The sequence below is a fragment of the Melopsittacus undulatus genome, chromosome 19 (genome assembly GCF_012275295.1).
Source record: "Melopsittacus undulatus isolate bMelUnd1 chromosome 19, bMelUnd1.mat.Z, whole genome shotgun sequence".
Lineage (NCBI taxonomy): Eukaryota > Metazoa > Chordata > Aves > Psittaciformes > Psittaculidae > Melopsittacus > Melopsittacus undulatus.
Window position 1 is genome coordinate 1,758,465 of NC_047545.1, and position 23,413 is coordinate 1,781,877.

Consider the following 23,413-nt stretch of genomic DNA (forward strand, 5'->3'; position numbering starts at 1 on the left):
TGTTCACACTGTGAGAGCAGCTTTCCTAAGCCAACAACTCCCTTATTCTCCCTGCAGAAAATACGCAGCCATTTCCTCCTCGGAGCAGCGTCAGAGTTACAAGAATGACTTCAATGCAGAGTACAGTGAGTACAGAGACTTGCACGCCCGGATAGAGAGGATAACACGGCGCTTCACGCAGCTGGATGCCAAGCTGAAGCAGCTCCTGCAGGGCACTGAGGAATATAAGGTAGAAGCAGCAATGAAAAGCCACTTCTACAAGAGGCAACGCTGCCACTCGGTGCAGTCACTGTGGATGTGGGGCTCTTGGGGCTGGGTTGGTGGCTGCAGAACGTGCACGCAGCTGACAGCTCTGAGGACTGTGCTTAAAACAGCTCTGTGTTCTTTCGGTTTCAGGCTGGAGCACACATCATGGTACTTGTTGACAAGGAAAGGCCTCAGTGAGACAATTGGTGTCTTTAGCCAAAAGCTGCTGGAAGCTATTAGTGTATCCCAGCCAGAAAACTCATACTTGCACATATGGTAGCATATCGGGGCTGGAAGGGGAGTTAGCACGGGGTCATCTGTTGCTCTGGAATCTTTGATCTTAATAATGGAGCATTATTTGACTTGTCAGGCTGATTTTGAAAGAGCTTCAGCTATTCATTATCTTGAGAAAGTTAAGTCTCACTGAGTATAATAAACAGACTTTTACAGAGCACCTATTGTGCTAAACCCCTTTTCCTCCCTCCAACGTCCTTCCCCTCTCTGAGTTCAGTGACTCCTCACTGAGTTATCTTTCTGTCTTGGGGAAGAAGGAGTCTGGAGTTACTGGAGGCAATGGCAGTTATCCTGCACTCCAGGTACCTGTAACAGGTAGTTGCCATGGCTGGGGAATGGGGCTGATCCTTCCAGTACTCATGGTGTCAGCACCAGTATAGTCATGGAGTCATCGAGGTACCGGCTCTCATGGGAGGGAGTAGGTCTGAGTCATTATTGAGAGGAAACATGGACATTGAGCCATCAGGGAATGGCACCAACTGCAGCAGGGTGCAGGGCTTTGAAAAGTAATCGGTTCTCTTTTCCTTTCTAGACCATCCATGATCAAATTTTACAGGAATACCGGAAAATTAAAAAGGTAAGGAAAAACAGCCACAAAAAACCACCCCGGGCTTTTGGGTGGTGCCTCTGGTGTGACTGAAAGAGATGGGCACTTGCCAAGTGCAAATCCCAGTTCTGAAGCCATTCTAGCAGATCTTTGTTCAGCTTGAGCCTGTCCCAAAAGTGGTCTTTTCCTGGATCAGAAAGGGTCTGGGGGGAGCTGGGACTGCTCTGGGATCCTGGGAAGCATTCAGCCTTGTTAGTGGTGTGCCAGCACAAGAATGAATGTGTTAAATTAGGGCCTTTATCCCATCAAGTGAAAGAACAGCCTGTATTTCAGAATGCCCAGGCTGAGTGATAACAGCATTCAACAGGGTCCTCCAAATCCTTGGGGTCTATGGGGAATGGGCTGAGGAATCACTTGGGTTCTTAGCCCACTGTGGGGAATTTTGGTGCATGCAGAATGCTTCCCATCTCTGTATGTAAAGCATCCATACAGCAGGGGTGCTTTGTTTTCAGTCTATGGATACAGAGCCCTGTTCTCCTGAGGGATTTAGGAGCTTTTTGAAGAGATTCCCTGTGTGTTGCAAGTCCATCTTTGTTGTAAAGCTCCCAGGCTTGCACAGCTTGGGCAGGTGATGGAAGCTGAAGTGTGTCCAGGTCAGGCTGAGGCCCTTTGAGGAGGCTCCTGGAGCTGGATACTCATGAGAAGGGATTTTGTCCTTTGCCTTGTTTGGCCAGAGTGGGTTCATTTCAAATAGCATCAGCTAGAAAAGCTTCAGTCCTTGGTCAGCTGTTGATGCTCTGAGGTCTGGGGGCCTGGGGTCAGCATGGGTGTCACTGAGTTGGGAAGAACTGCCTCCCATCAGTGTGTTTTCATTTCTCTTTACAGACTAACCCCAATTACAGCCAAGAGAAGAACCGCTGCGAATACCTCCACAACAAACTGGCTCACATTAAGAAACTGATAGCAGAGTATGACCAGCAGCAGTTTTAGCTGGCACTGATCTGGACTGGGGAGGGCAAAATAAGAGTCACCCGGATGTTCCGTTCCCTTTTGTACAACTAGAGCCCTTTCAGAGCGTTAATTCCTCCTGGTTGAAGAAGTTGGGGATGACTTGTGATGATGCTGAAGCTGCCCCGGCCACGTCGGAGCTGGGTTGCAAACCCCAGTGCCTGGCATGAGCCTGTTGGGTTTTAGCCTCTCTGAATGTTGGAATGTAACAAGTGACAAAACAGAAAACACATAAACCCCCCCTCTGCTTATTGAAGCCAGCGTTTGACACTTAAGGGAAAACTGACCTAAAGTGACCGAAGCTCCCAAAGGTTAAGAATCAGTAGTTTTCATGGATTAAAGTTTGGCATGAAGTGTAATTACCCAGCTCCACTGGGTTACAGTCAATTGTCCTTCAAATGGTGAGGAACTGGAATGCTGCTAGGTGACCTCCTGCTCTGGCACCTGCGACTGTTCATATGCAAGCTGTCTGCTCCACATGGCACCGCGTTAAATACACCAAGTACCCAGAGCTCTCGTTGTTTGTTCCTGCTTTTGTCATCTCCGCTGTGTTCTCTCTTGAGGTGGTTGTGTCAGGAGGAGGGGATCCCTGCTCTGTAAATCACAGCCCCTTTCTCCTGTTCTCCGCTTGTGTGTCTGGAAGCAGCGGGTGGAAGTGTCTTGCTGCAGCCTCCCCAGCGTGCCTGCATTCACCTGCACGTCCCAGGGCTGGGAAGATCGAGACCTGGCTTTGACTTTTATAACTTTCTACCAAGGCAGCCAATTTTCTTAATTGCTGATGAGACTTTGGTCTATTTTTGTATGGAAAAACAGAAAAAAAAGACAAAAATGAGCATCTTTTTTCTAAATCTGTGCCTCCCTTTCAGGCCGAGTGTTTCAGACCCTTTTCCTCTCTTCCAAGCGCAGTATTACTGGAGCTTCCCGGATAGTGTCCCAGAGAGGTTGCCACCTGTACTGACCCATCCGAGCGGAGGAGGTGGGAGGTGGGACACACACGATGCTTTCTTCTTCTGCTTTTTGTGTCTTTCCAAAGAAGCAGCAGCAGAAACTGAGAACAGGCACCGGAGCCATGAGAGCAGTAAGGTAGCACTTTCCCATGCGGGTCACTGCCACTCTGGTGCTCTATCAGCCAGCTTCTGCTGCAGGCTTTCTTCTTGATCGTTGTGGTTTTGTTTCTGGACTTGAAGGGAACATTTTGAAGAGTATGGCCAGGGTGTGAGAAACACTCCAAAAAGCACAAAGGTGGCCTTTAACTCTGCTGTTTCTTTCTCTCCCCTCTCCCCTTTTAATCCTGCCAGCCTGCGTGATTTGACTTCTTCCCACTTCCGTTTATCTCAGAGTAAAGGATTCCTTTCCCGTGGCATCTCCTTCCCTTGGAGGTTGCACTGAAGAGTCTTTCACCCTTTGAAGGAGCGGAATGGCAGAGTTAAGGAGGGTTCTTACACAAGGAGGAGTTGATCCTTTTCCTGCTCTCCCCAAAAACTGGGTCCATCTGCTGGATTGGAAACAAGAAGAAATAATTCCTAACAATTCCATTCTGGCTGGATGGGTTTTGCTGCATCATCCAGCCAGAGCCACCGCTTTGCTTTGTCACATGCAGTGCCCTGAGTTTCTCTCCCTGTAGCATCACCTCAGCGTTGCCCAGGACTTTGCCATCCCATTCTCCAAGCAAAGCCTGCGCCTGAGCCCCTCGGGCCGTGGTCCATGGACTTGCACAGCCACTTTGTTCTGCTGCTCTGCAAAACCAAACCCACTCAGAAGCGGGGCAGTGAAGGAGAGGAGGGAAGAGATGTGATGCCCAAGGAGCACTGTGGGGTGAGCACCCCAAGAGCCTCACTTAGGGATGTCCCAGTGAGCATCTCTGGGCTCGGGGGATGCTTTGGTTCCATCTCTTCTTCTCCAGCTAAAGACAAGTGGAGGGGAGGGAGATGCTTCTCCTGCAGCTCTTCCCCATCTGTGGAGTGCTGCTGCCTCCTGTGCTGCTGCTCATCAAGGAAAACTGGAAAATGCACATGAAAGGCAAGGAGCTTTTGTCCAGAAGACTTTGTCCCCTGCTCGGTGGGGTCTTGCCATGTGCTCGGTGCACAAGTCCCTTGAGCAGTAAGTGATGGCTGGTGCCAGTGTCCAAGCTCCCATTCCAACAAGGCTCCCTGTGCACTGAGGTGGCTTTCCCTGTGCTGCAGGGATTGGGATTCACCGCACACCCCAGACCTGCGGTTCCCATGCGGTGTTCCTGCTTTTCCCAGCCTGAGCCGTGGGGCTTTGACCTCCAAGTGGTGCTTGAGGAGCTCCGGTGGCAGAAGGGGCAGCAGCTGCAGCCCCAGGATGAGTAAATCCTTCCATGGAAACACTTCTGATCCTTCATATTTTGAATGGGGTTTTCTTGTTGCTTTGGGTCGGGGGGGGGGGGGGATAGAGATGGATCCTGATCTTTATACATCTGCTATAAGATATTTTTGCAAACAGAGTTGTATACAGAGCTGTATTGTGTACATTGACATGTATATTCTGGAACTTCTAAAATTTGAATATAAAAAAGAGAAACCCTGAAACTATTTAATGAATATCCAAACTGTGAGCCCCAACTGAGCATCCACCACCTTCCTGCTTCCCTTTTCTTTGGCCTGTGTTCAAGAGCTGTAGTCAAATCTGCCTTTTCCTTTCTTTTTCTTTCTAGAGATGATGAAGCTAGGCAAATTTTGTGCTTTTTGGGTTAACTAGAAACCAGTTGTAGGTGATTTAAGTATGATCTTAACTTATTGATACTGTGTTTTCCTTTGTAATATTGTACTGTGGATAAAAACTATATTGAGCCATGGAGTTGGAGTTTACAAAAGAGCTTTTCACTTTGCCAAATGTTACAGTTTAAAGGCAGTGTAGTCTTCAGCTTTCCTAATCTTTTCTTAAGAGCTGGTGTCTTTTTTGTACACTGAGAAGCTGAATGCTGATTTTGCAACATATAATAAATTCACTGTATTGGAAAACAAGCAGACAATAAGGTTGTGTCTTTCTTTTCAGTGCTGCTTAACTGGGAGGAAACTCGACAGGGAAAGGTGATAAATGGCTGGCGTGGAGTTGGGAAGCAGGAAGCTTAAAGGAACCGAGGCAGTTGAGGGAGTTGAAGTGTCAGAGCAGGCGGTAAGAAACAAGAGGAAGGTGCTTGCTGTGGGCAAGAGCAATGGGATCTGTCCCCTTCCCACTGGGATCGGCCTCTCCATCCCATGCCAGGAGCTGGGGTGTTCTCCAGCGGAGGGGCCTGCAGGCTTTCAGAGGGGCACGGAGCCCTGGTGCCAGGGATGCACTGCTTCCCTCGGGATGGATGCTGGAGCTCCCTGGGCTATGGAGCTCTTCCTGGCAGCTCCAGACCTGGTTCTCAGGTGCCTCCCTCCGGCTCCTGGAGCCGATGGCAGCCTGCAGCCCCTATGGGCACCCTGCAGCCCTTATGGGGCTATGCAACCCCCTCGCTGCCCCTCCCTCCACGCTCTGTTGGGTGAATCACATCCATGGGGAGCTGGGATGGGAATGGGCTGGGTGAGCCTGGCACAGCCACTGCCTCCCACCTCTACCCCCGGCCCTGACTCATCCTGCTGGAGCTCAGGATGCAAACAGCAGCAGTGAGACCCTGTCCCTTCCCCTGTGGGCACAGTGGCTGCTTGCTCTGGTCCTGGCTCTGCTGCTGGCTGTGCCTGGACCATAAAACCACTGGGTACCAAAGTCACCTCTGAGCAGCTTCTGGTTTCCTTCTGCTTTAGGGCCCTCTTCTCTTAGCAGGGGGAGAGGCACAGGTTCACTGGGCTGGAGCCCACAGGTGATGGCAGAGGATCCTGCTTGATCCACCCCTATCCGCAGTGAGCCTGTGCTGTGTTCAGTGCAGGGCTCCAGGTTCTACCTGCAGACAGTAACAATCCCAGCCCGATTTGGGAGGAAAGGGGCCTTAAAGCTCCTCCAGGTGCAGCCTGAGGGATGTCTTGGCTGTGTTTGAATGGGGATGGACAGGGAGGTCTGTGCTTAGTCCTGTCCTTCCCCTTGGAGCTGCCACAGCACCAGGTGATGCTCCCTTGGGTTACAGAGCTCAGAGCTGACCTGAGCATCAGCTTCCAACTGGAGATGCTGCTGCTGAGCCCAGACCCCCTCTCCCCACCTTTAACTCCTCGCTGGGGTGTTCAGGCTGGGTCCTGGGATGGGGCCGCTCTCCCTGTCCCTTCCCATCCCAGCTCTCCTGGGGAATTCCTCAGCTCCGGTCGGGTCACGCTCGGAGCTCATTAACTCGGAGCAGCCCCAGTGGAAATTTACTGGCTGCGTTTGCTGTGCCAGAGCCAGGCACTGGGAACTGCAGCCAGGCCATGGGAGCAGCAGCTCCTGGAGCCTGTGGCCGTGTCCCACACCCCGAGCCCCGGGCTCTGATCCCGCAGCATCCTCCATCCCCGGAGCCTCCGTGGGGCTTTTCCTTGCGCACCCTTTGCTCCCGGCTTGTTTACAGGAGGAAGCTCATCGGGATCATCTGTCCCTGCCACGCTCCGATGGAGCCGGTCCCTTTGCCAAGCAGCTGCTGCACCTCCAGCGCCCAGCAGGAACACCCGCATCCCTCATCCCTCTGTCCCTGTCCATGCGTGGGTCCATCCTTGGGCACACAGGGATAGGGAGGGAAGGACATGGAGCTGCCAGAAAACAAAGGGGCACAGCCTGGGAATTGCTTTACACAAGGGGAAAAACCCAACTGTGAACCAAGAGCAGGGAATGCACAAATGTGGGGGTGCTTGGGGTGATAAGGGGGGGTTATTGGGGAGATAAGGGGGGGTCCGGCCTGTGTGCCCTCCCCCCCCCCCCCCACTGATCCCAGCGCTCAGAGCATCCCTGCCAGCAGAACCAGGCTCTGAACCTGCTTGTGATGAACCACGGGGGCTCCGGATGCCCATGGGCTGGGATGGGGCTGGGGTGGGCTGCGGGGGGGGCACCATTGCCAGGCGGTCGCTATGGTTCCGCGGCTCCCCGCCAGCCCCCGGGCTCCGGGCCCATGGACACGATGGGAGAGCGGGGAACAAGGGAGCCCTGCTCATGCGGTGCCGAGTGTGGGAGGAGTGGGAAGGGAGTGTGGGAAGGAACAATGGTGGGAGTTATGGGAGGGGGGCAAAGGGGGGGGGGGGGAAGGAAAAGCAGTGGAAAAATACCAGTTGTGGGCCCCTGGCAGCGCTGCAGACCCCCCCGCCCCGGATTATTGTACAAAGAAATGTTATTTTTGTTTCAATAATTCGCTGAGGCATTGGCATTCCAGCGCAGGGCTCGGTCTGCGCTCCAGCCCGCACCAAGGCATCATTGTTCCTCCATGGTCCCCGTGTTCCCCCCCCCCCACAACCATCACCCCGGACCCCGGCCCCACCGCGGCCGGTGGCAGGTGCCCCCCCCCCCGGGGGTTGTCCCGCTTGGGTGCATCCCAACGTGGATCCCCCATCCCCGGCCCCGAGGCGCTGGGTGGGAAGGGGCCGGGGCCGCTCGGGCGTTGCTCCTGCTCCGGGGCTTCCTTTGAAGCCCATTGAAAGGCAGCGGAGCCCCCGGGGGCCGCGGAGCGGGGCCAGGCACGGCCCCCGCTGCTGCGCTGCCCTTTACGGCCCCCCCGGGAGCACTTGTGGGGTGCAGCCTCCCCGGCAGCGCTGCGGGGCTGGGGGCGATGGAGGGGGGGGCAGCGAGGGGGTTGCATAGCCCCATAGGGGCTGCAGGGTGCCCGTAGGGGCTGCGGGGTGCCCATAGGGGCTGCAGGCTGCCATCGGCTTTGGGGCGCTCATAGCAGCTTCAGGGTGCCACTGCCTTTGGGGTGCCCATAGGGGCTGCAGGCTGCCATTGCCTTTGGGGCGCTCATAGCAGCTTCAGGGTGCCACTGCCTTTGGGGTGCCCATAGGGGCTGCAGGCTGCCATTGCCTTTGGGGTGCCCGTAGGGGCTGCAGGCTGCCATTGTCTTTGGGGTGCCCGTAGGGGCTGCAGGGTGCCATCAACTTTGTGGTGACCATAGGGACTGCAGGATGCCATTGCCTTTGGGGTGCCCGTAGGGGCTGCAGGCTGCCATTGCCTTTGGGGTGCCCGTAGGGGCTGCAGGGTGCCATCAACTTTGTGGTGACCATAGGGACTGCAGGATGCCATTGCCTTTGGGGTGCCCATAGGGGTTGCAGGCTGCCATTGCCTTTGGGGTGCCCATAGGGGCTGCAGGGTGCCATCAACTTTGTGGTGACCATAGGGACTGCAGGATGCCATTGCCTTTGGGGTGCCCATAGGGGCTGCAGGCTGCCATTGCCTTTGGGGTGCCCGTAGGGGCTGCAGGGTGCCATCAACTTTGTGGTGACCATAGGGAGTACAGGATGCCATTGCCTTTGGGGTGCCCATAGGGGTTGCAGGCTGCCATTGCCTTTGGGGTGCCCGTAGGGGCTGCAGGGTGCCATCAACTTTGTGGTGACCATAGGGACTGCAGGATGCCATTGCCTTTGGGGTGCCCATAAGGGGCTGCAGGCTGCTATTGGCTTTGGGGTGCCCATAGGAGTTTCAGGGTGCCATTGGCTTTGGGGTGCCCATAGGGGCTGCCGCTGCCGTTGCCTTTGCGCTGCCCACAGGTGCTGCCGGTGCCGGTGCCGGGGCAGCACCGTGGGAGCGGCCCCGTGCTCCGGTGCCCGTGGGAAGCCGCGGGGCTCCGGAAGCCGCCGGCCCCGGGCGCTCAATGGCCGGAAGGCGGCACCGGGACCCCCGGTCCCGGCCCGAGCCCCGGTCCCGCCGCCGCTTCCCCTTCCCGGGTCAGCGCCCGCTCCCCGCACCTCCCGTTACCCCCCCCCCCCGCACGTGCCTTGGGGCCGGGACCGGGGCAGCCCCGGGGGGGGGGGGGTTGTGGGGGGCGGGTCCGACGGGGGGGGCGGGTCCGGTGCGGGGGGGGGGGCGGGCCCTGGGAGCCGATTAAGCGGCGGGGGCCGCGGCGGCCGCAGCCGCGATCGCATCGATCCCCGCGGGGCCAGCACCGGCACCGGCTCCAGCGCCCCCCGGTGAGTGCCGGGGGGGGGTCCGGAGGGTACCGGGAGCGGCCCCGCTCCGTGCCCCCCCCATGCTCCGGTCCCCTGGTCCCCTCTCCCGTCGGGGGTGCGGGAGGGATCCGGGTCCCCTCTGCCGCTCCAGGGGCAGCTCCTGTGCCCTCGGGAGGGGGCAGCGGGGACCGGACGGGGACCGGAGCCCCCCACCCGCTCCATGGGGCTCAGGGGGGTCCTGGTGGGCGCTGGGTGATGACTCCCGTGTGCGCCCCCCCCCCCCCGTCCTCCATGTCCCGGTGGCAGCGGGACCGGGAGCTGCGGTGGCACCGGGGGGGGTGTCCCGGCGTGCCAGGCCCCCGGGGCTCACACCCGTTTCCTTCTATTCCAGCTGCAGGAACAATGGCAGAGACATTCCTTGTGGAGAGCCCCGACGTCACGTACAGCAAGGACTTCATCGAGGCCAAGTACACGTACAGCACCGTGCACGTCTGCCGCGAGAACGGCGTCACCAAGGTACGGTGGGGCCGGGGATGCATGGATGGGGGGTCTGGGGGGGGGCTTGGGGGGCTGGTTGGGGTTTGGGGGGAGCTCAGAAGGGGTTTTGGGGGGTGTTGATGGGGTCTGTCAGGGTTTGGGGGTGTCTGGAGGGGTTTGGGGGTCCCCCCATCCCCACGTGTCCCCATCCTATAGGTGCGTCCGTGCTCGACCCGGTTCACGTTCCGCACGGGGCGGCAGGTCCCACGCCTGGGGGTGATGCTGGTGGGCTGGGGGGGCAACAATGGCACCACGGTGACCGCGGCCGTGCTGGCCAACAGACTGGGGCTCTCCTGGATGACCAAGACCGGCCGCAAGGTGGGTGTCCCCTGCCAGCACCCGGGGTCCAGCATCCTGCAAGGATCGGGGTATGGAGCTGGTCCCTCTGTACCAGGGTCCTGCACCACAATCCCTGCCCCTGCAGAGGTGGTCTGAAGCCTCAGCACCCCACGCTGGGGGTGCTGGGCACCCCTTTCCCTGCACCAGCAGCTCATCCTCCCATTCTCCATCCCAGAAAGCCAACTACTACGGCTCCCTGCTCCAAGCCTCCACCGTCTGCCTGGGCTCTGGCCCCACCGGTGATGTCTATGTGCCTTTCCGGGACCTGCTGCCCATGGTGCACCCCAATGACATCGTCTTTGATGGTAGGTGGGATATGGGGGGGGCATCCCCATCCGTGGGGCACCCTGAGCGGTTAGGTCACCCCTTGTCCCCCAGGCTGGGACATCTCATCCCTGAACATGGCCGAGGCCATGCGGCGCGCGGAGGTGCTGGACTGGCTGCTGCAGGAGCAGCTCTGGCCCCACATGGAGAAGATGAAGCCTCGACCCTCCATCTACATCCCCGAGTTCATCGCAGCCAACCAAGAGGAGCGTGCGGACAATGTCCTGCATGGGTCCATGGCGGAGCAGGTCCTGGTGCTGGTGATGGGGACACAGAGATGATGGGGGGGGGGGGAGATGCCCCCATGGTGACGTATCCGGATCGGTGCTGTCCCAGGTGGAGCAGATCCGCAGGGACATCCGTGACTTCAAGGAGAGCAGTGGTGTGGACAAAGTCATCGTCCTGTGGACGGCCAACACCGAGCGGTTCTGTGACGTGGTACCAGGGCTCAATGACACCGCCGACAACCTGCTGCGTGCCATCGAGGTCAGGGCATGGTGACGGCACAGGGGGGTTGGTGCCGGCAGCACCGGCGGTGCTGAGCTGCCCCATGTCCCCCCAGCGAGGCCTGGAGGTGTCCCCGTCCACGCTCTTCGCCGTCGCCAGCATCCTGGAGGGCTGTGCCTACATCAATGGCTCCCCCCAGAACACCTTCGTACCCGGTGCCGTGGAGCTGGCGGCTCAGCACCGAGTCCTTATCTGTGGTGATGACTTCAAGTCCGGGCAGACCAAGCTCAAGTCAGTGCTCGTGGACTTCCTGGTGGGCGCCGGCCTCAAGGTACGTGGGGATGGGGCAGCACCGGGGGGGGACCTGTCTGTGATGGGGGTAACCTGTGCCCATCACCCCCCCAGACCACATCCATCGTGAGCTACAACCACCTGGGCAACAACGATGGGAAGAACCTGTCGGCCCCACAGCAGTTCCGCTCCAAGGAGATCTCCAAGAGCAACGTGGTGGATGACACGGTCCAGGCCAACCCCATCCTCTATGGCCCCCAGGACAAGCCCGACCACTGCGTGAGTTGGGGGTCAGGACCCCCATGGTGAGGACGAGGGGGATGTGGTGGTGATGGGGACATTGCTTTGCAGGTGGTGATCAAGTACGTGCCCTACGTCGGGGACAGCAAACGAGCACTGGATGAGTACACGTCGGAGATCATGATGGGTGGCACCAACACCATCGTCATCCACAACACGTGTGAGGTGCGTGCTGGGGGGGCCATAGGGGTGTCCCCACATAGGCTGTGTCCCCACACAGGCTGTGTCCCCACATAGGCTGTGTCCCCATCTCACCCCCTGCTGCCCGCAGGACTCGTTGCTGGCCAGCCCCATCATCCTGGACCTGGCCATCCTGACGGAGCTGTGCCAACGCATCAGCTTCTGCACCGAGGCTGACCCCAACTTCCAGGGCTTCCATAGCATCCTCTCCATCGTCGCCTTCCTCTGCAAGGCCCCATTGGTACCCGAGGGCACCCCCGTGGTCAACGCGCTCTTCCGCCAGCGCAGCTGCATCGAGAACATCCTGAGGTACCCGGGGGGTCCCCGTCCTCATGGGGTCCATGTCCCTCCCCTCCCGGTGCCCGTGGTGGCAGCCGAGGCTTGTGGGCACCTTGGTGCTTGATGCCTGACACCACTGCGGCCCTGTGGGTGCCCAGCAGCCATGCATGGGGTGTGCAAGGCCAGTGTGGGGCTGGGATGCCCAGTGCCACCAGTTGGTCCCATGAGCCATCCCCATGGGTGCCAGCACTGCTGTGTCCCGGTGCCCGATGCCCAAAGGCAATGATGGTCCCAGTGCTGGCAATGCCCAACCCGGCACAGATGGGTCCCTGGTTCTCAGTCTTGGGATGCCCACAGCCCCTGGTACCCAATGCCTGGGTACCCCCAGCACCCATCATCCAGGTGCCACCCATCACCCTTCCCTGTCACTGGGTACCACATCCTTGACCCCCCCCCCCGTTTCCCAGGGCCTGTGTGGGGCTGCCCCCCCAGAACCACATGCTGCTGGAGCACAAGATGCAGCGCCCCCCACCCAGCCCCAAGCGCTCCTGCCCGGGGGGGGCCGCCTGCCCCTTGGCACCCAAGAAGACCCCAGCAGCACCCACCCAGCTCAATGGGCACCCCTGTGCGCCACGGCCGGGCCCCCCCCGCGCCCCCCTGCACATCGATGGGGCCGACTAAAGCGGGGACCCCTTAAGCAGCTCCCTTGGGGGTGGATGTGGGGGTCCGGGGGGGGGAAAGGGGGTGTGTGTGTGTGTCCCCCCTCGGTGCTCCCTGACCCCAATGCCATTGACACTGTGAAGCTTTGAACCCGACAATAAACCTGGATACCCCCCCCCCCAATGGTGTTGCCTCATTCTTGGGGGAGCCCCCCCCCTTTGCTGTGCCCCCCCCCAAAGCAAAACGTTGGCACCTTCTGATAAAAAATCAAGTGACATTTATTGATGGGGGGGCTGTATTTTTTTGGGGGGTTGTATTTTTTGTGTATTTTCTTCTTTTTGTTGTTTTTTTTGGGGGGGGGGTCCCCCGTTTTGTTTTGATAAAGCAAAGGGGCTCTAATGGCAATAGAAAGGGGGGGGGTCCCTACACAGAACAACTATGCCTATGGTGGGTGCTATGGGGGCACAATGGGCCCCCCCCGGCGTGGGGCTGTACAGGGGAGGGGGCCCGGGGGTGCGGCGGCAGTTGGGGGGGGGGGGGAGGGGGGGGGTTTGAGGTCGTTTTTGTTATAAAAGAGGAAAAATCCCAACGAAAATCCCAAAAAAACACACAAAAAAAGAGAATTCCTTCATATTAAAGTGGTCCCGGGGGGGGGGGGAGGGGGGGGGCCCCGGTCTGGCGCTCGGGGGGGGGGCCGGGGATCACAGTGCTGGCTGAGTACACAGACAGGGCTGGGGGGGGGGCTGCTCTCTGCACTGGGGCCTGCCCTATAGAGCATGGGGGGTGCTCTATGGGGAGGGGGGTATGGCTTGGGCCCCCCCCACCCCCAACACAGCCTTTGGGGGGGGGGTTGCACCCGCACTGGGGGGGCCGTGCTGGTGGTGTGGACCCCCCCCCCCGGGTTTTGGCAGGGCGGGGGGGGAACAGGGAGGGGGTTATGGGGGGGGGGCTGCTGCATCACTCATGGATGGACCCCCCCATCTTCATACTCAGGGGCCACAATGGCATCAACCCCCCCCCCCCAAGCTCCCTCCCCACGTTGGGGGGGGTGACACCACCCGGGGGGGGCAAAACACCCTTATAAAGCCCCCCCCCTCTAAGCCCCCACCCTTGGGGGGGGTGGGTGGTCCCTATGCCCTGGGGGGGGGAGATGTAATAAAGTCATGTGACTTAACCTAATTCTTCTTCAATTGTCCCCATTCTCTTTAGTGTTTTCTCGCGGGGGGGGGTCGGGGGGGGGGACACACACGTGATTGATAATCATTGATCATTAATTATTAATCATTGATGAGGATTCCGGGGGGGGGTCCAGCCTCGCGGGGCTCACACGCTCATCGTCATGCTGGGCGAGTACTGCAGGGACCGGAGACACCATGGAGTTAATGGGGGGGTTTTGGGGGGGGGTTCTGGGGGGGAACCCCCCTCCCATTGTCATCAATGGGGTTCACCAAAGGGATTTAATGTTCCCCCCCCCCTTACGCTGTCGCTTTGGAAGGGGTTCAGGAAGTTGCTGCTCAGGTCCGCGTCGTCCCGGGGGGTGCCGGGGGGGTTGCTCAGGGCCCCCAGGTTACTGGGGGAGCTCTGGGGAAGGGGGAGAAGAGGCTGAGAAAGGGGGGAAATGGGGGGGGCACAGTGCATGGGGATCGTGAGGGGGCACCAGTGCATTGGGGGTTCAATACATGGAGTCCCAATACGGGGGGGGGCAATAAATGTGTCTCAGGATATGGGGGTTGTTTTCAATACATGGGGTCCCAGTCCATGGGATTGGTGTGGGGGGGTCCCCATGTCCCCGCACTCACCTTTGGCAGCCCGTCCATGTCCCCGGAGCCTGTAGGGACAAAGCAGAGCATCAGTGCCCCCCCCAGGCCATGCCCCCCCCCCCATCCCCGGTGATGCTCGGTCCATGCCCCCCCATCCCCGGTGATGCTCGGTCCATGCCCCCCCCCCATCCCCGGTGATGCTCGGTCCATGCCCCCCCCATCCCCGGTGATGCTCGGTCCATGCCCCCCCCCCATCCCCGGTGATGTTCGGTCCATGCCCCCCCATCCCCGGTGATGCTCGGTCCATGCCCCCCCATCCCCGGTGATGCTCGGTCCATGCCCCCCCCATCCCTGGTGATGCTCGGTCCATGCCCCCCCCCATCCCCGGTGATGCTCGGTCCATGCCCCCCCCATCCCCGGTGATGCTCGGTCCATGCCCCCCCCATCCCCGGTGATGTTCGGTCCCCCCCCATCGTCGCCCTGCACCGAGCGCTGCCGCCCGCAGGTGGCGCTCACGGACCGTGGGATGGGGCTGGGGGGGGGGGGCACCCACCTAAGGATCCGTTCATGTGATGCGGCTCCATCGCACTCATGCCCCCCATGGGCCCCTCGGGTCCGGGCCCCATCGGGAACTGGAAGGGAAAAGGGGGTGACATGAGGGGGGGTGAGCAATGTGGGGACCCCCCCCCCCCCCCCCCAATCCCCATCCCTGTGCCCCCCCCACTGCTCTCACTCACATTGGGCCGGGTCCCCGCGGGCCCCATGGGGTTCATCATGGTGTACATGTTCTCACTGGAGTTGGTGGAGTCTGGAGGGGGGGGACACACACATGGAGGGGGTGAGAACGGGACCCAAACCCCCCCCCCCCCCAATGTCCCCAACCCATCCCGCTCCCCATAGACACTCACCTCCGGGGCTGGGCAGGATGGGGGTGCCGGGGGGGCCACCACCCCCCGGAGGGCCCTGGGGGGGGGGGGAAAGGAAGGAGATGGGTTAAAGGGGGGCACCCCCAGCATGGCCCCCCCCAGTGCACCCCATACTCACCACATAGTTCCCAGGGGACGAGGAGGAGTAGGCAATCTGGGGGGACAAAAGGGGGGGTTTCATATGGGGGGGTCAGAGCCAGCACCCCCATGACCCCATTCCCTGCTCCCCCCCCCCCCCAACTTACGGAGTTGGTGTTGGGGTTCGGCCAAGGCCCACGGCCACCGGGACCCCTGGAAGGCAATGGGGAGAGGTGAGGGGGGTCCCAGTGATCCTGGGGGGTGGGATCTGGGGGGGGGGGTGTCTTACATGTTCATAGTGGGCATGCCAGGGCCGGCCAGCGAGCTTGGGGGGGGGCGCATCCCGGTGCCATAGGTCTGCAGGGAGAGCTGGGGGTCAGCGGGGACATCCCTGTCCCAGCCCCCCCCATCCCTGTTCCCATCCCCATCCATATCCCCAGCTCCAACCCCATCCCTGCATCCCTGTCCCATCCCCATCCCTGTTCCCATCCCCGTTCCCATCCCCATCCGTATCCCCAGCTCCAACCCCATCCCTGCCCCTATTGCCCCTATCCCCATCCCTGTGCCCTCACCTGGGGGGCCATGGCGGCCATGCCTCGGGGGGGGGTCATGCGCTGCATGGGGCCCCCCATGCCGGGATGCCCTATGCAAAGGAAAGGGGGGGGGGGGGAGGAAGAGCCGTGAGACCCCCACAGCCCCCCCCAGGTTGGGGGTGCGGGGGGGGGGGGGGGGGGGCACACACAGACCCCCCCCAAAACTCACCCTGTGACCTCACCGCCGGGTCCATGGCATTGGGCAGCAGTGGCTGTGACCCCGGGACACCCACGGGGGGCTGGGGGGGGGGGACGACAGCGCATGAGGGGCTGCGGACCCCCCCCCAGAGGGGGTTTGTGGTGGGGGGGGGTATGGAGGGGAGGGGGGTCCCATCCCTGAGCACCTCACCTGGTTCGGCATCCGCAGGGGGGGCCGGGGGCCGCCGGGGTACCGGGGGGACATGAAGGGCTGCAAGAGACAGAGCAGGGATGGGGTGAGCTGGGGCTGGGGGGGGCAGCATCACTATGGGGGGGGGGCCGGGCCGGGGGTCTCCTGCGGGGGGGGGGGGGGGGGGGGGGCCCAGCCTTACCTGGCTGTGCGGCCCCAGCAGGGGGGCCCCGGGGTTGTGGGGTGGAGGCTGAGAGCCTGTGGGTCCCTTCAAGAGAAACAGAACATGGTTATGGGCGGGGGGGGGGGGGCACCCCGGTGGGGGGCGTGGGGGGGGCATGGGGCTGGCACCGGGTGGGGGGCATAGGGGGGCATGGGGCTGGCACCGGGGGGGGGCAGCAGTGGGGCTGGGGGGGGCCCGGGGCATGTAAGTACTCCTGGCTGCACGCACACGCTAAGGGCACATGTACATGGAGGTACAGAGACACTAAGGATGTGCACATGGTAAGAGCATGCACACACTAAGTACATGTACACACTAAGCACATGTACACACTAAGGACATACACATGCTAAAGGCACGCATACACATAGGTACACAGACACTAAGGACACGCACATGGTAAGAGCATGTACACACTAAGGACATGCACACTGAGGACATGTACATGCTAAGGACATGTACACACTAAGGACATGTACATGCTATGGACATACACACTGAGGGCATGCACATGCTAAGGACATGTACACACTAAGTACATATACACACTAAGTACATGTACATGCTAAGGACATACACACTAAATACACAGTAAGGACGCATACACACCAAGTACATCTACATGCTAAGGACACGCACACACTAAGGACACACGCACGCTAAGTACATGTACATGCTAAGGACACACACACTAAGGACATGCACATGCTAAGCACATGTACATGCTAAGGACACACACACACGCTAAGGACACACACACTAAGGACACACACACTAAGGACACACAAAGTACACGCACACGCTAAGCACATGTACACACTAAGGACACTGACACACGTGCTCTCCGCTCACAGCCGGTACCTGGAAGAAGGTGGGGGGCATGGGCCCCCCCGGGATGCCGTCACCGGGGGGCAGGTTCCCCATCACCGGGCTGGGCGCTGCCGCCGCGCTCTGCAGGGAACGGGGGGGTGAGGGGGGGTCAGCCCCACTGTGCTGTGCCCACAGAGACCCCCTCCTGCCCCCCCCAGCCAAGGGGGTGTGGGCCCCACCGGAGGGAGCAGGGAAGGAATGTGCCTGTTTTCCGGCTCGGCCCCATCACAACTGGATTCAATTTGTAGGGGAGGAGAAGGGGGGGACGGAGCTGGGGCTGCCCCCTAACAGCGGGGACACGGGGGGGCATCACCCACTGGTGGGGATGGGGAGGGTGAGACCCCCCTCTGGGCACATGGGTCATGCTATGTACATGGGTCATGCTACAGACATGGGTCACAGTATGTACATGGGTCACACTATGTACACAGGTCATGCTATGTACATGGGTCACGCTACATACATGGGTCACACTATGTACATGGGTCACGCTATGTACACAGGTCATGCTATGTACATGGGTCATGCTACAGACATGGGTCACACTATGTACATGGGTCACGCTATGTAAATGGGTCACGCTATGTACATGGGTCACGCTATGTAAATGGGTCACGTTATGTATATGGGTCATGCTATGTACATGGGTCACCAGGTACATGGGTGACAGTGGGTGCCCAGGGGTCCCTGCCCCAAGGGGTCCAGAGGTGGGGGGGGGGGGGATGATGACAGACCCAGCTTCGTCTTCAGCTGCAGGATGTGGCTCCAAGGTCCCAGCCCCAGGGACCATTTACAACCAGAGCCCACAGTATCCCAGGGATTGCATCCCAGAGCCCCCACATGGTCCCACCATGGAGCCCATCCTGAACCATCACAGAGCTCCCCATGGTGCAACCACCAGGTCCATCTCTGCACCCAACACAGCCACCCGAGCACCCATCATGCTCCCACCACAGTCCCACCACAGCACCCATCATGGTCCCACCACAGCACCCATCATGGTCCCACCACAGTACCCACCATGGGGCTCATCATGGAGCCCTCACAGTGCCCACCCTAGCACAGCACAGGGGACAGGTCCCAGGACCCGGGGGTCCATCCCCATCACCCAGGGTTGCCAAGAGGGATGAAGGGTGGGATGGCAGCAGCATCACCCCCTGGATGTGTCTGTCCAGCATCACCCCATGGCTGTGTCCATGTCCAGCATCACCCCATGGCTGTATCCATGTCCAGCATCACCCCCTGCCTGTGTCCATGTCCAGCATCACCCCATGGCTGTATCTGTGTCCAGCATCACCCCATGGCTGTGTCCATGTCCAGCATCACCCCATGGCTGTGTCCCTGTCCAGCATCACCCCATGGCTGTATCCGTGTCCAGCATCACCCCATAGCCATGGGGCCAGGACAGCGCTGCCCCAGGGGGGCCGGGCAGCCTTTGCCTGGGGACAGGCACAATCCCTGTCCCCACCTTGGGGACAGAGCCAAGGCAGAGGCTGCCCCCCAGCCGCAGCCCACAGTGGGGCCACCGCTGCCCCATAGCAGCAGCCCCACAGAGGGGACAGTGCTGCCCCCCCCATGGCAGGGACTGAACTGCCCCCCCCATCACTCAGTGATGCAAAGCAGAGTTGCCATGGCAACAGGTTGGGGAGTTTTGGCTCCTCCTGCAGGCTCAAGGTCAGGAGGGAGAAAATGGGGGGGACACACACATGGGGGGGTGCAGGTTTGGGGGGGTCTCCCCACACCGATGTGCCCCAGGGTACCCATTCCCCAGTGTGGGGCTGGCTACTGCCACCATTGGTCCCCACTGCCAGCCCCCCAAGTGATGGGGTCCCCATCCCCACAGTGCTCACAAGGAGGGGGGGTCCCATGTGCCCCGGGGGTGTCGGTGAGCAGCACCCATGGGGGTGAGGTGAGGGGCTCCATGGCAGGACCCCCAGTTCCCCCCATGGGTACCAGTGTGGCTGCAGTGGGGACCCCAGGATGGGGTTCACGGTGTGGGGGTGCACTGGGGGGGGGTTTGCAGGGGGACTCCCCCCCTGGGTCCCCATTGCTGCCTGCCAGGCACCAGTGCCATGGCAACGCTGCCTGACCCACAGCATCACCGGCATCACCGGCAGCCTCATTAATTCCAGCATGGAAATCAGCGCCGGGGGCTGGGGGGGGCCCTGCAGCACCCCCCCCCCCACGCTGGTGCAGCCACACCGGTGCCCACATGCACCCACGGCCACCCCTTGTGCAGCAATGGGTGCTGCTGGGGGGGCAGCTCCAGGGGGATGAGGAGAGGGCTGGGGCAATGTGTGCCCTGTGGCATCCTGCATCCCACAGCGCCATGGGTACCATGGCATCCTGCATCCCACAGCGCCATGGGTACCATGGCATCCTGCATCCCACAGCGCCATGGGTACCATGGCATCCTGCAACCCCCAGCACCCCGTACTGCACAGCACCATGTATCCCACACAGAATGGCACTGCCTGTCCTGCAGCATCCTGCATCCCACAGCATCCTGCATCCCACGGCCTTCTTCATCCCACAGCATCCTGCATCCCATGGCCTTCTTCATCCCACAGCATCCTGCATGCCACAGCATCACGTATCCCACAGCATCCCACAGCATTCCTGCTGCAACGTGAGCCCCACAGCATCCTGCATCCCACACTGCCATGGACCCAACAGCATCCTGCATCCACACTGCCACAGACCCCACTGGTACCCTGCATCCCACAGTGCCATGGACCCCACAGCATCCTGCATCCCACAGTGCCATGGACCCCACAGCATCCTGCATCCCACAGCATCCTGCATCCCGCAGCACCATGGACCCCATGCCCCATCCCGGGTCATGGTGCCCCCTATAGCCAGTCCCCAGAACCCAGTTCTCCTCCTGCCACCCCCGGCGGGGGGGGGTCCCACTGAACCCCAGGACCACACTGGTTCTGGAGCACTGCATGAGGTGAGAGGGGGACACCCTCTGGGGTGCCTCCAGTTGGGAAGCAGGAGCCGGTTACAGGATGCAATCCATGGGATGGAGGGGGGGGGGGGGGGGGGGCTAAGCCAGGCCCCCACGGATTAACCCCCCCCCACATCCCCATACAAATAGGTCATGGGGCCGGGGGTTAACCCCCATACTCACATAGTCATGGAAGGCTTTGGCCTCACTGGAGTGCTCGCAGGTCTCCCTGCGGTCGGGAGCGGCGCAGTACAGGTCCCAGAACACACTGGAGTGAATGGGGACACACACAAGGGCTCAGAACCCCATAATGTCCCTATATGTGTCCATGTGTCCCTGTGTGTGTCCATGTGTCCCATTCCCCCCCCCACGGGTGTTGGGGCCTCCCAGCTCTGCTGCTGCTGTTTTCCCTGGATACGGTCGCTACGGACAGAGCCCAAATTCCTGGGACTTTACATCAGCTGCAGCATCCCAGGGCCGGATGGGATGGGGGGTCCTGCTGCCTGCCCCCCCCCCAGCTATAGGGCAGCATGAGATGGGGGTGTCCCCCCAGCTTTAGGGGTGCTGGCAGTGGGAGGGTTAATGGCCAGGAAGGTGCTGTGCCCCCCCCCCCATAAATCACTTCTTGGCAATGGCAGCACCGTGGCACGGCCGCATCCTGCACCCCACTGAGCCCCACAGCACGAGGGGTTCCCCCCCCCACATCCCCTATCCCTGGGGTGATCTCCTTCCCCCCCCCCCCCCCGGGTGTGGGTCCAGCCCCACACCGGGACCCCCCTCCCGCCCCATGCTTGGTGCCAAATTGGATCCATCTGGAGGGGCCGGGCGGGGGGTGGGATGCGAGGGGGGGGGGCCCCAAATCGCTGATGGGAAAAGCAGAGCGGCAGGTTTATGGGGTACGAGGTGATGTGGTGGCAGTGGGGGGGGGCGGAGCGGCCCCATAGGAAGGGAAGGGGATGTAGGGGGGGGTCCATCCCCAACTCACCACCACCAGGAGTGCAGGAAGCCGGGGGGCTCTCCCAACGTGATGTTCTTCTCCCATCGGATCTGTGGGGGGGGGATATGGGGTCAAGGCTTGGGCTCGGCAGGCCTGACACTGCGGGGATGGGCTCCGGGCCCCCGATCCCATGGGATGGGGGGGGATGGAGAAGGGTTTGTGTGTGTGTGTGATCCCCCCCCCCCCCCAATTTCTTACCTCCGACAGGAAGGTCTGGGCTGACTTCTGGGCCCCCACGTGCAGCAGGTACTCGTACACGTACAGCGCCAGCCTATGGGGATGGGGACACGGGGCTCAGGGACGGGACACCCCCAAGGAGGGGGGGGGGGACCCCGACACCCGCACACCCCAAACGGGGGGACCCCTATCCCGGGTGAGGATGGAGCAGGAGCTATGTCAGTGCCCTGCGAGGGAGGTGGGGACCGCGGCTCCCACCGGCCCCATCCCCATCCCCGTCCCCATCCCCGGTGTCCACCCCGCTTCCCATCGCCGGGAATGACTCAGGGCCGGTCCCGCATCCAACCGGACAACCGGGGGTCCCCGTGCTCCATCCCCGCCGGAACGGGGCACGTCGGGGAGCGGCTCCCGGTGCCCGGACCCATTGGGGGGGTGCTGGGAAGGGGGGGGGGGGGGAGCACCCCGGTCCCCCCCGGTCCCCCCCGGTCCCCACCGCCCCCCGGCTCCCGGTGCCCGCTCCAGCCCCGACGGCTGCCGGGGCTCCGGGGAGGGGCGGGGCCGCGGGGGGGTCCGCCCCCCCCATCCCCATCCCCATCCCATCCCCATCCCATCCCCATCCCATCCCCATCCCCATCCCGTCGGTGCCGCTCCCCCGGTAAAGTTGCGCCCCCGGCCCCACCGCACTCACTTCTCCCTGGCCTGTCCGTCCGACGGCACCGCGGAGCCTTTGCCCTTCCCGTACATAGTGCGGCGGCCGCGGCGCTCACCGGGCCCGGGCCCCCCCCTCCGCCGCCATCCCGGCCCCGGCGCCGGCCCCGGCCCCGGCGGCTCCGGCCGCCCGCCCGCGGGGGAGCTTGAAACCGCCGCGCCGCCTCCCCCCGCGCGGCTGTTCCAGCAACGACACCCCCGCCCGCCGCTCTTAAAAGGGCGATGGAGGGGATGGTGGTGGGGTCCGGGTTATGGGGGATGAGACGGGGGGGGAATGGGGGTGAGAGGTGGGGGTGGGCATGGGGGGATATGGAGGTTGGGGTGGGGAAGGGGAGGGTGGATGGGGGGGAGGTGGACACGAGTGGGGGACACGGACACCGGGAGAACGGACACGGTGCTCTCAAGGACACGGACACGACGGGGTGGATATGAGAGGGACACGGACAGCGGGGGTGGGGAGGGACGTGGTGGTAATGGAGGGACACGGACACGAGGGGGGGACATGGACACGGTGGACGCAGAAGGACGCGGATGTGAGAGGGGACTCGGGCTGGATGAGAGGGGATGGACACAGACGTGGGGGGCTTGAGGGGCACAGGACACTGAGAGGGAAACACGGGGGGATGCAGACATGGGGAGCACCGGGATGTGGACATGGACACTATGCATGGGGTCACCCAGCCCTGGGGTCCCTTCGCAAGGGGGGTCCCCTCCCCACAATGGACCCCAAACAGAGCCCCCCACGGGTGCCAGCACCCCGGGAGGGCCCGATCCTACCCGGGCCCCTACATGAGTTACCCCAACACATCACTGAGACCCTGGCATCACCCCCAAACCTGCTTCACTGAGCCCAGCGACAGTTCACGTGTGTACATCTGTACCTGCGTGTTCAGCACCCAGCACATGTGCACTGACATGTATGTGTGAGTGTGCTCAGCACCCAGCACATGAACACTGACATGTATGTGTGAGTGTGTTCAGCACCCAGCACATGAACACTGACATGTATGTGTGAGTGTGTTCAGCACCCTGCACATGAACACTGACATGTATGTGTGAGTGTGTTCAGCACCCAGCACATGTGCACTGACACGTATGTGTGAGTGTGTTCAGCACCCAGCACATGAACACTGACATGTATGTGTGAGTGTGCTCAGCACCCAGCACATGAACACTGACATGTATGTGCGAGTGTGCTCAGCACCCAGCACATGTGCACTGACATGTATGTGTGTGTTCAGCACCCAGCACATGTGCACTGACATGTATGTGTGAGTGTGTTCAGCACCCTGCACATGAACACTGACATGTATGTGTGAGTGTGCTCAGCACCCAGCACATGAACAATGACATGTA

The 23,413-nt window shown here is 61.1% G+C and overlaps 3 protein-coding genes across 5 annotated transcripts in view; 2 read left to right on the forward strand and 1 right to left on the reverse strand.

The window, feature by feature from the left end:
- ELL (elongation factor for RNA polymerase II) overlaps window positions 1–4,503 on the forward strand; it is a 46,744-nt gene extending 42,241 nt beyond the window's left edge. The window contains exons 10-12 of the mRNA XM_005139620.3: window positions 58–229; window positions 1,073–1,117; window positions 1,973–4,503. Coding sequence (XP_005139677.1) covers window positions 58–229; window positions 1,073–1,117; window positions 1,973–2,077 — 322 coding nt within the window. The 3' untranslated portion in view covers window positions 2,078–4,503. The remainder of the gene's footprint in view (window positions 1–57; window positions 230–1,072; window positions 1,118–1,972) is intronic.
- A 2-nt stretch (window positions 4,504–4,505) lies between these two features.
- Window positions 4,506–12,605, forward strand: ISYNA1 (inositol-3-phosphate synthase 1). 2 transcript variants are annotated; one of them, XM_034070636.1, is made up of 11 exons: window positions 4,506–5,233; window positions 9,482–9,606; window positions 9,784–9,945; window positions 10,142–10,271; window positions 10,345–10,538; window positions 10,627–10,776; window positions 10,853–11,068; window positions 11,143–11,307; window positions 11,380–11,493; window positions 11,600–11,817; window positions 12,255–12,605. In XM_034070636.1, exons 2-11 carry the CDS (start codon window positions 9,493–9,495, stop codon window positions 12,466–12,468), a joined length of 1,677 nt encoding a protein of 558 aa, XP_033926527.1. In that variant the 5' UTR covers window positions 4,506–5,233; window positions 9,482–9,492; the 3' UTR covers window positions 12,469–12,605. The 2 variants fall into 2 exon arrangements, with proteins under 2 accessions (XP_033926527.1, XP_033926526.1); XM_034070635.1 differs by lacking the exon at window positions 4,506–5,233 and adding an exon at window positions 9,012–9,111.
- Window positions 12,606–13,475: 870 nt separating this feature from the next.
- SSBP4 (single stranded DNA binding protein 4) lies at window positions 13,476–22,167 on the reverse strand. 2 transcript variants are annotated; one of them, XM_034070811.1, is made up of 18 exons: window positions 22,038–22,167; window positions 21,371–21,443; window positions 21,161–21,222; window positions 20,359–20,443; window positions 17,217–17,306; window positions 16,335–16,400; window positions 16,154–16,213; window positions 15,974–16,043; window positions 15,784–15,854; window positions 15,501–15,568; window positions 15,379–15,424; window positions 15,252–15,287; window positions 15,116–15,170; window positions 14,945–15,015; window positions 14,761–14,839; window positions 14,247–14,275; window positions 13,927–14,028; window positions 13,476–13,800 (listed from the first exon to the last, which is right to left on the reverse strand). In XM_034070811.1, exons 1-18 carry the CDS (start codon window positions 22,091–22,093, stop codon window positions 13,771–13,773), a joined length of 1,149 nt encoding a protein of 382 aa, XP_033926702.1. In that variant the 5' UTR covers window positions 22,094–22,167; the 3' UTR covers window positions 13,476–13,770. The 2 variants fall into 2 exon arrangements, with proteins under 2 accessions (XP_033926702.1, XP_033926703.1); XM_034070812.1 differs by lacking the exon at window positions 16,335–16,400.
- Window positions 22,168–23,413: the final 1,246 nt, after the last annotated feature.

Bases quoted from the DNA above. Each gene is read 5' to 3' on its own strand.
- SSBP4 (XM_034070811.1), bottom strand. From the start codon at position 22,093: ATGTACGGGAAGGGCAAAGGCTCCGCGGTGCCGTCGGACGGACAGGCC. The intron at 14,840-14,944 runs GTGAGTGAGAGC...TTTCCCTTCCAG, and splicing joins CCGCGGGGACCCGGCCCAAT to TTCCCGATGGGGCCCGGACC. The intron at 14,029-14,246 runs GTGAGTGCGGGG...CCCCTTCCCCAG, and splicing joins ACATGGACGGGCTGCCAAAG to AGCTCCCCCAGTAACCTGGG.
- ISYNA1 (XM_034070636.1), top strand. From the start codon at position 9,493: ATGGCAGAGACATTCCTTGTGGAGAGCCCCGACGTCACGTACAGCAAG. The intron at 9,946-10,141 runs GTGGGTGTCCCC...TCTCCATCCCAG, and splicing joins TGACCAAGACCGGCCGCAAG to AAAGCCAACTACTACGGCTC. The intron at 10,777-10,852 runs GTCAGGGCATGG...ATGTCCCCCCAG, and splicing joins ACCTGCTGCGTGCCATCGAG to CGAGGCCTGGAGGTGTCCCC.